The sequence below is a fragment of the Macaca mulatta genome, chromosome 10, assembly GCF_049350105.2.
Source record: "Macaca mulatta isolate MMU2019108-1 chromosome 10, T2T-MMU8v2.0, whole genome shotgun sequence".
NCBI lineage: Eukaryota > Metazoa > Chordata > Mammalia > Primates > Cercopithecidae > Macaca > Macaca mulatta.
The window spans coordinates 86,003,604-86,022,713 of NC_133415.1; the positions used below are offsets into that span (position 1 = coordinate 86,003,604).

Genomic DNA, 19,110 nt, shown 5'->3' on the forward strand with positions numbered 1-19,110 from the left:
TTTCTGAACTGATTTTTTGAGCTTGGGTGGCTCCATCCTCTTGGCCACAGTCTCCTCACTGTGCAGTGGGAATGTTGGTCTCATCTTCCCAGCACCCTCAGGCAGGAACAGCCTACAAAGTTGTGATTTATGGGAGAAACCTTATCCTGGCCCTGGTAACTCCATTTTTCTTCCCTGTATCACCAAACTTCCCAAAACAAATGCTGCTATTCACTGCCTCTCCTTCCTAACGTTCATCCCCTGCTTATTTCTTTTTAAGATGGAGTTTTGTTCTGTCTTCCAGGCTGGAGTGCAGTGGTGTGATCTCGGCTCACTGCAACCTCCGCCTCCTGGGTTCAAGAAATTCTCCTGCCTCAGCCTCCTGAGTAGCTCAGACTACAGGTGTGTGCCACCATACCCAGCAAATCTTCATATTTTTAGTAGAGATGGGGTTTCACCATGTTGGCCAGGTTGGTCTTTAACTCCTGGACTCGAGTGATCCACCTGCCTCAGCCTGTTAAAGTGCTGGTGTTACAGACGTGAGCCACTGCAACCGGCCATTTTTTTTTTTTTTTTTTTTTTTTTTTTTACAATCTGGCTTCCTTCTCCAAAGCACTATTCTAATTTAATTCTCATGATAAACCTAGGAAGTAACTGTTATTTTCTCTTGAATAGGTGAGAAAACTGAGGCTCGAAGAGGTGCAGTGATGTGTGCAAGCTGCACCTCTAAGAATGAGAGAGTCAGAACTCAAACCACATCTGCCTTAGAATGAAAGTCTGGGTACTCACTGGGCCTGTGGGCACACTGTTTGTGTCCATATGCATGTTCCTGACCCTGTCCCCATCACTTTCCCCTTGTCTCACTTGCTCTGGTCACACTGGCTTTCTTGTGCTGCCTCCTCAGCTTGTTTCAACCTCAGAGCTGAACACTGGACTGGATTTTTATCTGTCCTGTTGACTGCTTGGCACATGGAGGGGCTCAGTGAAACCAGCCAACTCCCTGATAAACGCTCCCTCCTGGGAGCTGCCACACACTGCACAATAGCATGGAGAATGTCACCCCCAGAGTCACACAATCCCTCTTCCAAAGACAGGTCCCCAATTCCCAGAGGATCCAGGTGAAGAAATTTAGTGTTGTAGCTATCTCCAGCAACCATGAGAATTTAGGATCAGCTAAAGCAAAATGAGCAAATATTGGGTGACACATGTTGGAGAAAATTAATAAAAGGGGGATTGGGATCCAAAAGTGGAAAATGGAAGAAGACAGAAAGCAAGTTTGGTCCCTTTGAGAAAGGCAGCAGGAAGCAGAAGAGAAGCCAAGTTGCTTGAAGAATAAAATTAATGATCAAACAGGTTGAATGTGCATTTTTAAAAGAAGGACCCATGCCCATTTCCTCTTCTTATTGGCTGACATTTAAGGGCAGGTGAGGCTCTGCCTGGCTGGTTATCCTTAATGACCTGCCTTCCTTCTTTCCTCCTGAGAACACTCCTGCTAGGTAAGCCCCGGGGCTTGACAGGTTGGTTCCTGCCCCCTTGTGGTCCAGAGTGTTCATGGTTATGGTGAGATCTGCAGTCTTCGGTCCATCTGGTGGGTCAACGCACTGAAAATGTTGGTATTGGCCATATGTGTCCCACGAATCTTAGTAGCCTCTGTAGTATATAAGAGGAAATGCAGCTGGACAGAACAGGCTTGCAGACCCCGGGGGCGGGGGGGAGGTCAAGGGCTGTAAGTGAATTTATCCAGAACAAGGTAGAGCCGATTAGAGCCAGACGGCCCAAGATCAAATCCTAGCTCCACATTTACCAGCTGTGTGTCCTTACACAAGTGACTCCAGAGTCAGGGTTCAACATAGGTCTGCCCTTGTTATTCTTCCTGCCTCTCCTTGCAATGCCTGTGGCTGGGGAAAGCAGGGCTGAGGATCATGTTGAGCAGCAGAATGGGGTGTGGGATGGAGCAGTTGGTGGGGAATGAGCAGCAGCTCCTCGGAGCTCCCTCCTGCAGGCCTGGCTACCTGGTTCCCATCCGAGCCCCACCCCTCCCCAGCTGGGTAGATTTGGGGATTTTACTTAACATTTCTGTGCCTCTGCAAAAGGAGGCCAATAATAACAGTACCTACTGCAAAGGGTTGTGTTGAGAATTCAGTAAGTCATTACAAGTAAAGCACTTAGCTTGCCCCTGGAGCTCAGTCAGCACTCAATAACTGTTAGCTGGTATCACTGGTATTATTTCAGCTAAGTGATCTTCACACACTGTGTGCCTCAGAATTGTCCAGAAGCTTATTCCCAGGCTCCCCCTCCAGAGAGTCTGACTCAATGCATCAGAAGTGACCTAAGAATCTGCATTCTTACAAGTCCCATCTCTCCCTCCAAAATTTGGTGATGCTCCCCTGGAAATTCCAGTTTTTCCGCTTTCCCTTTGCCTTCTCCAGGCCACCCTCAGAACCCAGAATCGGTCAACTCTTCCTTTGTCAAACCCAATAGGCCATTCAGAAATGGTCCCCACTCTGTCCTCCCCTGCCACTTTAAGGAAATTCGTCTTTGGATTAAAGTTATACGTGTATATACACACATACATATATGTACATATATACACACACATATATATTATATATATAAAGAATGGAACAAACGAATGACTAGATGAACAATGAATTCCATTCCTTAGAAGAGTAATTCTCAAAGTATGGACTGAACCCCCTGAATCATCTCTCTAGGGTGTTCATTCCAAAGGCAGCTCCCAGCACCTCCGCCAGCCCCTTCTAAATCAGATTCAGGAATCTGCATTTAATGCTTCTGCCTTCTCTGCTGTTCCCGGGAGTTTGGGGACCTCTGCCTTTTGCTAGGGACCTGGAATTTCCTTAGGGCCCCAAGGAGAGGAAGTGGACACCCCAATTGGCCATTGGAGATCATAGGTGTGCATAAGCCTGCTTGGCCCAGAGTTCTGCCAGGGGAGGTTCCTGCCTCCTTGTCCCACTGGACAGCTTCTTCCTGCAGCCAGGGATGTGAGACAGGCCCTCTCCCTGGGCACATGGGTACAGACTTCTCACCCCGTAGATCCAGCCACTACTGTCTTCCTTTCTTCCTCCAACCTGCTGAGCCCTTTCCCACCTGAGGGCCTTTGCCATCGTGGCTCCCTCTGCCTGGCTCCCCTTCCACATTTTGATACTCAAGTCTGGCTCCATCACCTCCTCTCCTCCTGGGCTCTGCTCGAATGTCACCTGAGACCTTCCCTAGCCCCAGTCTAATGTGGCCTCCTTGCTATTTCCAATCTCACACTAAGCTTTTTCCCCTTAATACAATTTATGGTTATTTGGTTTCTTGTTTATTTCACCTTGTTCTGATTCCCTCGCCAGATGATAAGCTGCTGGTGAACAGGGTGACTGTTATTCCCTAGAGTCAAGCACAGTGCCAGGCACATAGTTGGCCCACAGTAAATAATGGTTGGGTGGATGGATAAACGAATTTTTTTCAAAGTCAAACTCCTTGAAAGCCAGTTTCCCAGGAGAGCAAGTGTTTTACCATTGAACCCATGGGAATGCCTTAAGAGGTCCATGGCAATCCTGGTACTGTGTGCAACATTTTTTAGCTTGGTGCATTTTTTTTTTCTAAAAGACAAACCAAAACTTCCAGTGCATTTTCAAAATGTCCCCCAAGAAGGTAAAGAAGCTTGTTTTAAGGAAAGCTATTTGGAATACTGAAAGAGGCTGCTAATGCGTGAGGCTCAGTGGTGCTCCACAGCTCCAGGGCCTAAGGAAAACAGTATCTGAGGCAGTGCTGGGGAAGGCAAGAGAGCCCGCTGGGATGCCAGCTCAGCCCCTTCCTGGCTGGGAGCTTAGGCAGCTGCTGGGTTTCTCTGGGTCCCTGTCTCCTCACCTTTGTAGCGTGAGGACAGCATAAGATAGACCACAGGGCAGGCTTAGCACGGGGAACGGGTCCCAACGGAGAAACACCAGCCCCGCCAACCTCCAGGTAGTTGCTCATTAAGGAGCAGTCCTCACTCCACCACCGTCCTCCCTGAAAGCACCAGCGTGGGGTGCCCAGCCAACTCGGGCTTTTTCCCTTGAATGTCAGCTGAAGCTCCACCTCCTCAGGGAGGTCTTTTCTCTGACATCCCTTTTCCCCCATTGACCAAGTATCCCCTCACTGTGCCCTCCCACGGTACCTCCCACCTCCTTCACCGCTGGGCCATACTTCATAATCCTATGCTCAGTTGCAGGGATAATTGAAGACTGTGTCTCCCCACTGGTATGTGAGCTCCATGAGGACAAGGACCCTGCCTGACCAGTCTCTGTGGGATCCCCAGAGCCCACGGCTCCTGGCACTCAGTGCTCAATGATTTTAGTGGTTTTATTCATTGAATGAATGACAGCAAAGCCCACCATCTGAAAAACCACGCTCAAGCTCACTCCAGGACCATCACATCCTCACTACCGTCTCAGCCTCTCTGTCATTCCTGCCTGCCTTCTGCAGTTGCATTTCATTCGTGAAAGTACTTGATACAGGTGACTCCCGCATTCGTTGCACACGTGTCCCAGGAACCATCTCAGGACTCTCATGCTCCATGCCACTGACTCCATCAGCTTCCCTGGTTTACAGGTGAGGAAGGCTCAGAGGAGTAAGGACAAGGAGGAGGATCATCATAATAACATGGTTTTGGAGCACTGGCCCAAACATGATTCGCTTTAATCCTCGCTATAGCTCTGAGGTCTGCGCTGTGATCCTTTTACAGACCTGGGAGCTGAGTTTGCCAAGAGACAGAGTCAGGAGTTGAACCCTGGTCTGTGTGACCCCAAAGCACATGTTCTGGACTGCATGTGATCCTGCACTGAGTTGGCTTCAAATCCAGTCCCCAGCCCCTGAGCAGGGCCCTCTCATCCCTCCAAATCTGCTCTCTCGTCATGCATCAAGCTCTGAAAATCTATACCCTCCACGCTGTCCTTTCATTAGGCTCTGTGGTCCTGAGAACCACAGCCTGTGATGAGGAGGGACCAACAGCCCCCGCCCCGTTTTAAGATGTCCAAAGAGCCAAGCACAACAGATTTGTTCCTCCCGACAGTGCCCACTCTTCTGTTTTCTTGACAAAACAAACAAACAAACAAACAAATTCCAACCACTTACATAAGACCAGGAAGGCTAGAAAAATACATTTTGAAGTAAGTGATATTCTACAAACATCCCAAGGGGAGCATGAACTCCACGAAAGGACCTCAATAGGGAAAGCCAACACCCTGAGCCACGGCTTTCTCAGTGCGGTCTCTTACAACACCACAGTAAATTGCCCAAGAACAGCCCCAAGGCTTCTGTGAAATTTGCAAAGGACGTTCCCATCCCTCCTCCACATGGGGCCCTCTACATCCCCCGCAGTATGGGGAAACAGCACAGGGACAGTGACAAATGCCTTTGTCTCAGAGCTCACAGCAATGGCACCATGGGGCCCAGACCCCCAAGACCTGTGCTGCTGCAGTATAGTGGGTAAGAGAGAGCTGCAGGCAGTGCGGTCCAAGAGGATGCAGGGACCCTCCTGGGCCTGGGAGGTGTTGTGTGGAAAGTGGCTTTTGCTCTGTGTGCAGTAGGAAATGCTGGAGGGTTTTGAGCAGAGGAGTGGCATGGTCTACCTTACATCTTTTTTTTTTTTTTGGATGGAGTCTTGCTCTGTTGCCAGGCTAGAGTGCAGTGTGGTGTGATCTCAGCTCACTGCAACCTCCGCCTCCCAGATTCAAGCAATTCTCCTGTCTCAGCCTCCCAAGTAGCTGGGACTACAGACGTGTACCACCACACCCGGCTAATTTTTGTATTTTTAGTAGAGACGGGGTTTCACCATGTTGGCCAGGCTGGTCTCGAACTCCTGACCTCCTGATATACCCGCTTCGGCCTCCCAAAATGCTGGGATTATAGGCATGAGCCACCGCACCCGGCCTATCTTACATCTTAAAATGACTGTCCAGGCTGCTGTGTGGAAGAGATTGTAGGCGGGCACAGTTAAATGCTGGGAAACCAGCCAGGACCCACTGGCAATAATTCAGACCAAGCTGATGGTGGCTGAGGAGTAGTTGTGAGACGTGGTCATGTTCTGGAAGTGTCAGCAGAATCTCCTGACAGATGGGTTGTGGGAGATGGGAAAAGGGGAGGAAAGGGCAACTCCATGGGCTGGGACTGGAGCAACTAGATGGACTTGGCACCACTTCCTGAGAGTAAGGACAGGGGACTTAAACTGAATTCTCTCTGAATCCCAATCCCAGGGCTCCAAGGTCAACCTGCTGCTTTGGCTTCAAGACTCTGTAAATCTTATCCAGAAAGATAAGACCTATCCATCCAGTCATTCATTCATTTGTAGCATTAACAAACATTCACCAGTACTTACCATGTGGCAAACATAGGAGGCACTGTAGACATGAGGATTAATTAGACTCATACCCTGCCCTCAAGAAACTCATAATTTGGAGGAGATTCAGAGATCAGCCATCTCCATTTATCAATTCAGTCGTTTGGTCACACAACAAACATTCATTAGCACTCAGTTTCTGACAAGCAAGTGTCATGGTAGAGATTGAAGTGGTTGGTCTTGCCCTTAAGAAAGTCCTAGCCCAATTGGAGAGCCTGGGGTTAGCCATCCTCACTCAAATGTGTTCATTCATTGGTTCACTAAAGAGTCACCAACATCCAGCCTGTGCCAGGGTCTGGGAGAGGACTCCTGTTGGATGATCCAACAATAGGCTCTGGTGAGTGTCTCCAAGCAACAAGGCCTTCCTCTGGAGCCCTGGCCTCCCCCCAGGGTTCCACCTGTTGCTCTCCCAATGTGAGCAAGCCCTGGTGGCAGCTGCCAGGGTCCAGTGTACCCCCTCCCCACAGCATGCTGGGGGCTAATTCTGATGTCATCTTTCTGCAGAAAACCATGAGCCCATCCCTCCAGACTGCCACCCTCAAAGCCATCTGCCCAGGCCCCATCTGACACTCTTGACATCCGCAGGTCCCAGACCCTACAATGTGTCCACTCTGGAGGCTCCTCATCCTCCTCGGGTTGCTGGCCTTGCCCTTGGCACTGCGCAAGCAGCCTTGGTCTGGCCTGGCCCAAGCCCACAGAGACAACAAATCCACCCTGGCAAGAAGTAAGCTAAGCCCCGGGCTCTGCCTGCTGCCCACAGGGTCGGGGAGGTGGGAAGGTGCCATCTGGGCTCCACCGCTAACCTGCTGGGTGACTTCAGGTTAGTCACTTACCCTCTTTTTTTCTTAGACCTCAAGTACAGAAAATTGAGGTTGTGTTGATTATATGCCAACTTCTAGCACATCCTCATTGGCACAAACTACTTCAAGGTCCCCCTTTTGTTTTATTTTCTTATTTCCCCCTTTATCCCTTATTCTCACTCCCGTATCCCTACTGCCTTGGCAGGCCCTGCAGTGTGTTTAATGGATATATTTAAATATGCCTGTGTCCTTGTATGTTCGGTACTTTAATTTACATAAATTGTATTGCCATATATATCCCATTCTGGTTTTTTTACTGGTTTCACTCAGCACTATGCTGTTGACATCTATGTTGCTTCAGCTGGTGCAGAAAGAGCCATAAGATTCATCCACCCCAGTTTATTTGGCTGTTCCCCTCTGGATGAACATGCAGGTTGTCTCTAACTCTCCACGATTATAAAGTACACTGAGATGAACCTCCTTGCACGTGTCCCTGTTACGGCCTGTGGGAGAATTTCTCTGGGATATACCCAGAAGGAGAGTGGCTGGGTCCTGAGGTAGAGGTAAACTCAATTTAACCAAAACTGCAGGAATCCTCTCTAGAATGGCCACGTGGTCTACACGTGCTCTGGTAAGAAATGACTATACCTGTCTCCCCATGTTCCCCAGCACTGCCGAGCACTGAGCTGTATCAGTCAGCTAGGGCTGTCCTCACAAGATACCACAGACTGGGAATTAAACAACACATATTCCTTTTCTCACAGTTCTGGAGGCTGGAAGTCCAAGATCAAGATGCAAGTAGGGTTGGTTTCTGGTGATGCCTGTCTTGCTGGTTTGCAGACAGACACGTTCTCCATGTCTCCATATAGCCTTTTCTCTGTGCATGCAGAGAAAGAGATCGCTTCTGTTTCTTCTTATAAGGACACCAATCCCGTCAGTTTAGGGCCACATCCTAATGACCTCGTTTAACCTCAGTTAGCCCTTTAGAGGCCCTATCTCCAAAGACAGTCGCACTGGGGGAGGAGAGGACACAATTTGAACTGACATTATTTTTAGACTTTTTTTTTTTGCCAGTTTGATATGTAGTTGAGTGATAACTACTTGTTTTAGCTTGACTTTATCTGGTGAGTGGGAAGTTTGAGCATCTTCTACTTTTGTTAACCATTTTGACTTTTTTTCTTGGAGACAGAGATTCTTGCTCTGTCGCCCAGGCTGGAGTGCAGTGGCATGACCTTGTCTCACTGCAATGTCTGCCTCCCAGGTTCAAGCGATTCTCCTGCCTCAGCCTCCTGAGTAGCTGAGATTACAGGTGTGTGCCACCATGCCCGGCTAATTTTTGTATATTTAGTGGGGAGGGGGTTTCATCTTGTTGGCCAGGTGGTCTTGAACCCCTCACCTCAAGTTATCTACCCACCTCGGCCTTCCAAAGTGCTGGCATTACAGGCGTAAGCCACCATGCCCAGCCCCATTTTGACTTCTTTGAATTCCCTGTTCTTACCTTTTGTCCGTTTTTAAATTTGCTTTTCTGGGTTTTTTTAATCCTCTTTGATTTGAAGAGACATTACTTAATTCTTGATATTAGCCCTTTGTCAGATTTATGCATTGTGAATATTTCTCCCAAACTGTCATCTGTTAACTTTGCAGGTCCTTCCCTGAACAGAAATATTTTCAAATTCATCAATATTTTGTTTTATAGTTTGTGTTTGGAGAGTCTTAAGACCTGGCTCCTACCTCAGACATATTCTACTTTGTTTTTTTCTCATAGCTTTATAGTTTTACCTTTCACATTTAAGATTTTAACCCATCTCTGGAGGCTATCTTTATGTATGCCTGTGTATGTAAGGCAGAGATGCAGCTTCTCTTCTCTCCATGTGACTCAGTTTCCCTAACTCATCTACTAAATGATCAAATTCCCAAAAATGAGGATTCACTGCTAAGCTCCCTGTGCTGTATCTGTACATTTGTTTTACGCCAATAACATAGTATTGTAAATACAACATCTTTGTAAAATGCTGTTTTATCTGACAGACCTATATTCTTCCAAATGAGTTTTAGAGTGTGTTGAGTTCCTTTAAAAAATTCATCTGGTGGGGCATGGTGGCTCCCTAGCACTTTAAGAGGCTGAGGTGGGAGATCACTTGAGCCTAGGAATTCAAGACCAGCCTGAGCAACATATCAAGATCCTGCCTCTACAAAAATAAAATTAGAAAATTAACCAGGCATGGTGGCACATGCCTGTAGTCCCAGCTACTTGGGAGGTTGAGGTGGGAGGATCACTTGTGCCCAGGAGTTTGAGACTGCAATGAGTTATAATTGTGCCACTGCACTCCAGCCTGAGCAACAAAGACCCTGTCTCTTAAAAAAAAAAAAATCAGGCCAGGCACAGTCACTCACGCCTGTAATCCCAGCACTTTGGGAGGCCAAGGAGGGCGAATCACGAGGTCAGGAGATCGAGACCATCCTGGCTAACACAGTGAAATCCCATCTCTACTAAAAGTACAAAAACTTAGCCAGGCATGGTGGCGAGGGCCTGTAGTCCCAGCTACTCAGGAGGCTGAGGCAGGAGAATGGCTTGAACCCAAGAGGTGGAGCTTGCAGTGAATGGAGATCACGTTACTGCACTCCAGCCTGGGCGAGAGAGCAAGACTCTGTCTCAAAAAAAAAAAAAAAAAAAATCATCTGGAAATTTGATTGGAGTTAAAATGAATTTGTTAATTTAAAGGGAGTTGATATTTTTTACTTCCCAATCATAAACTTAGTGTATCTTTTCATTTATTCAGATTTTACTATATATCCCATAATATAATTTTAAAGTCCTATCAATGTCTCAAGCATGATTTGTTAACGTGATTCCTAGAGAATTTATAGTTTTCATTGCCATGTAAATGCTACCTAATCTTTTATTATATTTTCTAGTTGGAATTGCAGGTACAGATGGAAGGAAAGCTGTTGACTTCTTCTGATATTCAAAAGCCTTGCTGACCTCTTATAGTTTTATTGTTTTATTTATTCTGTGAGTTTTTCTATCTAGAGTATTATATTGTCTGTAAGTAGTAATAGCTTTATCTTTCCTCTTCTAAGCCTTACACTCCCTGTGCCTTTTTCTTATCTTGCATTGTAGCCAGAGCCTTCTACAGAAATGGAAATGAATCCAGAATTCCCCTCCAAGCATATTTTCTGTAGGTTTTTGGAATATAGTGTTTATCACATTAAGCTTGTTCCTTATGCCCCTAGTTTTATGAATTTTTCTTAATCATAAGTCAGTATTGACCTTTAACAAAAGTTTCTCTGCATCTAAAAGTTAATCACTTTTTTCCTCCAAACTACTAAATGATAAATTGTATTAATAGATTTTTCTGCGGTTGAACCTTGCCAACATTTCTAAAATGAACGTTTTTATGATGTACTAGTAGTTTTTTTGTGTGTGTTTTTGTTGTTGTTGTTTTGTTGTTGTTGTTGTTGTTTTTGCAATGGAGTCTTGCTCTGTCACCCAGGCTGGAGTATGGTGGCGGGATCTCAGCTCACTGCAACCTCCACCTCCCAGCCCAGGTTCAAATGATTCTCCTGCCTCAGCCTCCCGAGTAGCTGGGATTGCAGGTGCCCCCACCACCACACCCTATGGATTTATTTATTTTTAGTAGAGACAGGGTTTCACCATGTTGGCCAGGCTGGTTTCAAACTCCAGACCTCAGGTGATCCGCCTGCCTCGGCCTCCCAAAACATTGGGATTACAGGCGTGAGCCACTGCGCCTGGCCAATATTTCATTAACTAATAATTTGTTTAGGATCTTAGCAAACTTTTCATACATAAAACTAATATGTAACTTTCTTTTCTTGGTATTGTCCTTGAGGCTAGGAAAGTTATACTAACCTCAGAGAATGAATTTAACATCTTTCTGTTTTTCCATTTTCTTTCACAGTTTTCTCTTTATGAAAGTTTGATAAAACTCTCTGCAAAATCTAGGTCAGAAGCTCTTGGAGAATGAGATCTTCAATCACTATTTTTATTTGTTAAGAAATTTCTTAATTTCTTTGGTTATGAAGGTTTTCTATTTTTCCTCATCAGAACTTGGAATGTTGTGGTTTATCATAAATGTATCCTTTTCATTTAGGTTATTGAATATATTGGTGTATAATTCTGAACCCAGGTAACCTCATTTATACAATGAGTGCGGTTAGAATGTTAGTTCATGAAGCTGCTTTTCAAACTTAAATGATGAAAAGTATGTGAAAAGTGCTTTGACTGTGCATATGTTTATTGCTATGACCAGTAGCAGCTTCTCTGCAGTAACCCAGAGTTCTCGGCGAAGGGCCTGATCTCAGGTAGGGTCAAGAAGTGAAATTATATTATCAGTTAGAGTACTTAGCAGCAGGCAACAGAAAACCCAACTCAACCTGGCTTACACAATTAAAAAAGTTGTCATTTTACATAACTGAAAGTCAGAGGTAGGACAAGCTCCAGGTTTGGTTCAGTCATGAGTTCAAAGCTTACCTCCAGACTAGATTTTGTCTATTTTTCAGCTCTGCTATCATCATGGTTTTATCCTCATGCTGGTTCCCAGTGTGGTAAGAAAATGGCAACCCATGGCCATTGGCACTATAGGCTGTCTTGCTTCTTTCTGATAGGAGAAAGAGAAAAGAATTTTCCCCTCAAACGTGAAACATGAGCTCTCCTGTTTGGTCTGATAGAGCCAACTGGGTCATGTGCCAACTTTGAACCCAAAACAGTCAGTGAGGGTGAGGCACACCTGATGGTTCAGATAATCAACAGCCTCATCTAGACTAGGAATTTAAAGGAGTACTTGAATCAAATCAGGGTTCAGATGAGGAAGATAGAATGAATAAATGGATAAGTGGATGGATGAATGGACAGATGGATGGATGGATGGATGGATGGAGGGATGGATGAACATTAGACTGGCAACCACTGGTATCTGCTGCTCACAAATTCCTAAGCACCACTATAATCACGAACCAAGAACTACTAAGAGCTCTGGCCATACCTATAGGTTCACTCTATCCTTGAAACTATTTGTTTAATATTTATCTCCCCTAGTAGACACAAAACTGGTTTGAATCCTCAGTGCCCAGTTTGGGGCCTGACACCCAGTAGATGCTCAATAAATATTTGTTGGATGAATGAATGAATGGTCTTAATATTCCTCACAAGGACCCTGTGAGGTACTGCCCCTGTTATACAGATGAAGAAGCCAAGACCCAGGGAGATGATAGAGCCAGGATTTGAATCAAGATCTGCTACTCCAGACACATTCTTGTTTGTAAGCGACAGAAACAAACATTGCTGAAACAAACAGCTCCAAGATGCTGTCTTGGAGGAGGGGGATGGGGTGTGACAAAGGTTTCTGCTACTCTGCAGTAACCCAGAGTTCTCAGAGTGGGACCTGATCTCAGGGCAGGTAAAACTAGTGAAATAATGTGCCCTGTGGTACACTCTGATGTTCATCAGAGCTGGATCCTCATCCCAGGCAGGAGGGTCTAGAGACAAAATAGGCAGGACTTAAGCATCTCCAATAGCTTTAAAAATTCCTTCCTTTGGGAGATTTATTCTTTTCTGGTGGAAGCTTCACTGGGTCCTGCAATTTATTCTAGATATGGTGTGGAGCAATTTACATCTATTCTCTCCACACTTACCCATCTAAATTTTCTCTTCAACCAACATTGACTCTGATCTACATCCTGTATGTTAGCTCCGTGCTCCAGACTGAAATACAGTGTTGGGTGAACTTTCAACCAGGATACCCCTCTTTGAGCAGCTGTTTCTGCCAGACCCTCTGCAGGTTTTTTTCTTTATTTCTCACATCAGTCTTGCAAAGCATAATTTCATTTCATAGATGAAGAAGGTAGATCTCCATGGGGAGGCGGTGACATGCACCACTCACTAAGCAATCAGAGCTTGCACCAGCCTGCAACCCAGGTCTCTGAATCCCAAGCCCCCCACCTTTTCCATGACACTGTGCAAAGTCAGTGGTCCTTGTGCATTTCCAGTTATTGCTCAGGGCCTCATAAAGCACAACGCAGAAAGCCGAATCCAGAACATCCACTTTGGGGACAGACTGAATGCCTTGGCACAAGTGGCCCCAGGGATGGTGGGCTGGCTAATCAGCGGCAGGAAACACCAGCAGCAGCAAGAGAGCAGGTGAGACCCTGAGTTCCATCCCTGGCCCTGGAACTCTTTATAGAGCTCTAGATCGAAGGGTGGAGCTGATGGGGGGCTGGGGAGGTTCAAGGCCTGTAAAGAGGGAAGGTAGGAAGATTGAAAGAAGAGAAGGTGGAAGGCCCACACGAGGAAGAGTGGGGGCCCAGCTGCACAAATCAAAACTGTGTGGCACTGTTAGGGCCACTCTGGGGCAGCTTGCAGTCCAGGGCTCCCGCACCTGACTCTTGCCCTCAGAGCATCTGTAAAAGAATCACACTCCAAATCCCATTGCCAGGCCCTCTTTATAGACGGGACAGTCTTGTTTCTCAGCAGGAAGCCTTACCTGTTCTGAGGTCCCTCACCCTTGCGGGGCCTCTGCTCTTTCCTTGTGCAGCATCAACATCACCAACATGCAGCTGGACTATGGTGGGATCCAGATGTCATTCCATAAGGAGTGGTTCTCGGCAAACATCTCGCTTGAATTTGACCTTGAATTGAGACCGTGAGTCATACAGAAGCAGCATCTGAGAGGTGCTAGCCCTCCTTGCAGGGAACCTGGGAAATCCAGATCTTTCTGATCCCAACCTAAATTCAAATCCTGGCTTCCAAAGCCACTTGCTGTGTGACCTTGGGCAAGTCACTTCGCCTCTCTGAGCCTTGGTTTCTTCACCTGAAATGTGGATTACAATCATTAGTCAGTGGAAGGAAGTCATTTGCTCATTCAAACCTATGAGAGTTCACAACAACTGGGCTTGATAAAAAGAGAAAGGGAGAACTGCTGTAATCATCTCATCGCCCCTGCTCACCATCCTCCTGTTCAAACTATCCTTTGACATCCACTGCCCCCAAGAAAGGGAGGATGCAGCTAAATGGGAAAGATTTTTGAAACAGAGATTAGCTCTCAACGTTTGAATTTCCAAAGGCCTATTTAAGGGATTTTCAAAGTTACTCTGGCTACAGCTGTTTTCTCTTTAATCATTGACTTCGGGATTTAACTGGGCCTAGTTTGTTGAAAGGACTCAGAGTGCCAGGGGAAGCCCTGACAGTGGACAGTGCCCATCTTTGCCAACACGGAGATTTCTACTCTTTCTCTACCTCCTCCCCTTGCCCTTCCTGCTCCTCCTTTCTCATCTGCAGGCCCTTCGATAACAACATCATAAAGATGTGTGCACACATGAGCATCGTTGTGGAGTTCTGGCTGGAGAAAGACGAGTTTGGCCGGAGGGATCTGGTGATAGGCAAATGCAATGCAGAGCCCAGCAGTGTCCACGTGGCCGTCCTCACCGAGTAAGACCCCAGCTGCCCCTCCCCAGAGCTGGGCCTCCTTCCTGACAAGCCCCAGCTGCAGCGTCACTTCCTGACCATCTCCTAAATTAGTCCAAAGCAGATCTTATCCTTCCCCCAGGATCTGCTCTTCCTCCCGTGTTCCCAACCGTGATGACCCTACCACCCTCCCAGAAGCCAGATTCTTCTCCCTCCCTACTCCTCAGGCCCATCATCACCAGTTCCCATTAATGACTTCCTAGTAGCCCTCAGGTTCTCTCTTTCATCTCCATCTCCTACTCCACTACCCGGAGCACTACAAGAGCCTCCTCCTGGCTTTCCCGGATGTCCCCTCCTACTCTCCATTCCCCATCCTGCAGCAGAAATAACTTTCTAACACAGAAATTTGGCCATGCCCAAGCCCCTTCTCCAAAGCCTCCAGTGGTTCCCAGTGCCCTCTGGATAAAGAGCAACTCCCAAATTTCACTCAAGGCGCTGCTTGTCCTCCCCTGCCAACTTTTCAGCCCTTTGTCCTCCACCACACACCACGCATTTTTACACCACTGTGCCTTTGCACATGCTGATCCTGTTGCCTGGAATGCCCTTCCCATCTTCCCTGAAGCTCCTCCTTATCCCTCATTCATTTGTATGTTTCCCAAAAATCTACTGTATGCCAGCACCACACCTGATGCTAGGGATACAGTGGTGAACAAGACACAAAATACAGCTTTAATAAAGCTCCATAGATTGGCTGACCAAGTCTTTCAATTTCAACTGACTGTAAGTCCCTTGAAGGCAAGATTTGTGCCTGATTTATCTCTGTAATTCTGGAATGCTGAAAGCAATGAAGACCTCAGTGGATGTCTGATCATTTGTTCATCAGATATTCATTGTACCAGACATTCATGGGAGGACAGTGTAAGGGAAAGACTCTGGAATCTGGTGCTCTATTGCCATGTTTCTTATATAACCAGCACTTATTAGCTGTGTGACCTTGGGCAAGGTCCAAGCTACCCCTTTGACGATCACTGACAATGATACTTCTGGCATGGGGCTGAGTGAGTATTAAAAGACTGTGGAAGGCATACTCAACACATACCTCCTGGCTTTAATGTTGCCTAGATTGCTCTGTTCTGTTCTGTACCTCTACCTTTCTTTCTAGGGCTATCCCACCAAAGATGAAACAGTTCCTCCACAACCTCAAAGATAACCTGCAAGAAGTTCTCCCACAACTGGTAGAAAGTCAAGTAAGTTTAGAAAAAACTTTGCATCTTGAGCAATCTTGAGTCCCAGGGTCAAGGCATATCCACTGGCAATTTAGCAAAGGATTTCAAACATTGGGTTTTGGAGCTTGAAATATCTCAATTTGAAACTTCAGGTTGGCCATGAGTTTTGTCAGGCTATCCTTGAGCAAGAGACTTTGCCTCCCTGAGCCTCAGTGTTCCCACCTGTAGTATGGGAACCACCACAGTCCCTGTCTTATATGATGAGGATTTGTGGAGACAAAGCGTGGAAGTGTTGTGCATGACACTGAGCAGGTAGTTGGCGCTCACTACCAGGGAGCCACTCTGGCCATGATTCCTACTAGAAAAATCCCATGGATTTAAAGTCTCCTGCCACAGGCACTTCAGTTTTCCTCTTCCAGCCCCTGACCTGATCCTTCTCTCTGTGCTGATGGTCCAGGTATGTCCTCTGATCGGTGAAATCCTCGGGCAGCTGGATGTGAAACTGTTGAAAAGCCTCATAGGTGAGTGTCTGGTCCATCCAGTGAGGACTCCTTAGGACTGGCAAGGGGCTGAAAGAGGTACCCCTGTCCCTGGAGCCCCCAGGGAGGCCTGCTAAGGGGCATCTGCATGTGCTGTGAGAACACTTTAGAGGTGACCATATTATGATGACCACACTGTCCCCCAAGAGAGCTGGGACAGCAGAACGTACCCCTACCAAGCAGGCTGTGCCCTGCCAAGTCGCTGAAGTCATCAGGTTACCAGGGATTCTAGCTTCTCCCAAGATCTCCACCCAATCCAGTAGGGAGCACTGGTCCCACCCCAAACCTGAGACCATCTCTACTCCAGTTACAGATAAACAGTTACAGTCCCTGCTCATATAGAGCTCATAGACTAGTAAAGTGAAGACACCAAGAAGCAAATAATTCAGCATCATTTGGGGAGGGTTTTCATGTGAACACTCCCGACACCCGCCTTTGGTCACCATGGATAGATGATGGTTTCCCTTCAGTGTGGGAGTTGGGAGGTGGGCACGCTGGTGACAGATGCTACCTTTTCTCTTTACAGAACAGGAGGCTGCTTATGAACCAACCCACCATGAATCCAGCCAACCCTCTGCATGCCAGGCTGGGGCGCCCCCCAGCTGACTACTGCTGATCAGAAGGAAAGTCCACATCTTGGGACCTTAAGTCTCCCTTAGAGTGGGGCTTCTGCTACCCTAAAAACTTTGCCCCAGACCCTGTGGACATCCCATCCTCTCCCACAATAAACTCTAGCTCTGAAGGATGCACAGGTCCCTCCCACCTGGGCCCTGGGGTTTAGGTCTAGAAGTCAGACCTGATGAAGTATCCTCCTGAGAACAAATATCCCTACGGTTGCTCATCAGCCCAGAAATGCCGACAAAAAAAAATGCAGGGAGGGGCTTGTTGAGAGTTCTCATTCTCTCATTCTTTCATTCCATATTTACTGGGCACCTAATATGTGTCAAGAATACTGCTGGGCTCCAAGGGGGTGTAGAGAAAGGGTGAGAGAGTGGAAAAGTGAAACCATGGGTGCCAAACACACCTGAGCTCACCTTCAATTCGGCCCAACTGGCAGTTCCATGAGGGTGTAGGTGCCATGCAGCATGGTGACCCATGCCCCAGCATACAGCTGGCACAGAGTGCGTGCTCAGTAAATATTTGTGGCTCAATGAGTGGTTGGATTCTAGTCTTAGGCTCCACTAGCTGCATTTGGGACAAAGCTTGTTACCTTTCTGTCTTCATCATTTGCAAAATGGGAATAGAAATCTTGCAAGATGTGGAACAACAGAAGCCATCCAACGCTGCTGGTGCGAAATCAGTTCTACCACCACTTTATAAGGCATCTCTTAAAGTTAAACATAGGCTTGCTTTACAACTCAGCAATTCCACTACTTAGTGTATTCTCAGCAAAAATACATGCACGTGTGGAGCAAAAGGCAAGGAAGCTGGTAGCAGCAACGTTCATCATAACCCCAAACTCAGCATCCCCCCATGCCCATCAAAAGAATGAATAAATAGAATGGGCAAATATCTTGTGGGATGGGCACCCACTGGAATCTCTATAGTGATGGAAATGACCAAAAATTGCCCACAGCCACATGGACGAATCTCATAAACAGAATGTTACATGAAAGAAGCCATAGGCAAAAGGGCACGTGTTGCATCTCCCATTTATGTGAGTCCCAAAACAGCAAAACTAATCCGTGCCACCAGAGATAAGATAGTGGTTACCTTGGGGCAAGGGTTAGATGCTAAGAGGGCATTGAAGGGGGCTTCAGGAGAGCTTATAACATTCTGTTTCCTGATCTAGGTGCTGGGTATGGGAAGTGATGTTTGGTTTCTGAAAACTCATTGAGCTATTTACATATATGCATTTTTCTTACGTGTAATGCACTTTAACAATTTTGCAATAAAAATATTGGCCGGTTGTGATGGCTCACACCTGTAATCCCAACACTTTGGGAGGCTGAGGCTGGAGGATTGCTTGAGGCCAGGAGTTCGAGATCAGCCTAGGCAATGCAGCAAGACCCTATGTCTACAAAAAGCTTGAAAACTTAGCTGGAGGTAGCAGCACGCATCTGTAGTCACCACTACTTGGGAGGCTGAGGCAGGGGGATTGCTTGAGCCTAGGAGTTCAAAGTTACAGTGAGCTATGATTGCAAAACTGCACTCCAGCCTGGTGATAGAGCAAGACTTTGTCACTCTAAAAAGTCCATATATGTATTTATAACGCAGGATGCTTGTAAGGAGTAAAGCCATGAAAAACCATTTGCAGTATATTTCATATGTGATGGGTTCATGGAAAATGCTTATTAAATGTCACTTAATCCAGCCAGGCACAGTGGCTCATACCTGTAATCCCAGCTCTTTGCGAGGCCAAGGTGGGTGGATCATTTGAGCTCAGGAGTTTGAGACCAGCCTGGCCAACATGGTGAAACTCCGTCTCTACTAAAAATACAAAAATTAGCCAGGCATGGCGATTTTGTTGCCTGTAATTCCAGTTACTCAGGAAGCTGAGGCAGGAGAATTGCTTGAACCCAGGAGGCAGAGGTTCAGTGAGCCAAGTTCATTCCACTGCACTCCAGTCTGGGCAACAGAGTGAGGCTCCATCTCACCAAAAAAAAAAAAAAAAGTCATTTAATCCATTGTTAATGATTTGACTGTTGATTATTCAATTATTAAATATGGATTCCCACTCTCCTCCAACCAAGAGTTGAAAAAGCAACCTGAGAAATCAAGGGAAAATAAAACACACATATTAATCACAGTAGCACACACATTA

At 46.6% G+C, this 19,110-nt stretch overlaps 1 protein-coding gene across 3 annotated transcripts; it reads left to right on the forward strand.

The window, feature by feature from the left end:
- The first annotated feature begins 82 nt into the window (after positions 1 to 82).
- On the forward strand, positions 83 to 17,141 carry BPIFA3 (BPI fold containing family A member 3). 3 transcript variants are annotated; one of them, XM_077948606.1, is made up of 8 exons: positions 83 to 381; positions 655 to 7,085; positions 13,168 to 13,318; positions 13,713 to 13,820; positions 14,456 to 14,605; positions 15,744 to 15,828; positions 16,265 to 16,328; positions 16,873 to 17,141. In XM_077948606.1, exons 2-8 carry the CDS (start codon positions 6,962 to 6,964, stop codon positions 16,950 to 16,952), a joined length of 762 nt encoding a protein of 253 aa, XP_077804732.1. In that variant the 5' UTR covers positions 83 to 381; positions 655 to 6,961; the 3' UTR covers positions 16,953 to 17,141.
- Positions 17,142 to 19,110: the final 1,969 nt, after the last annotated feature.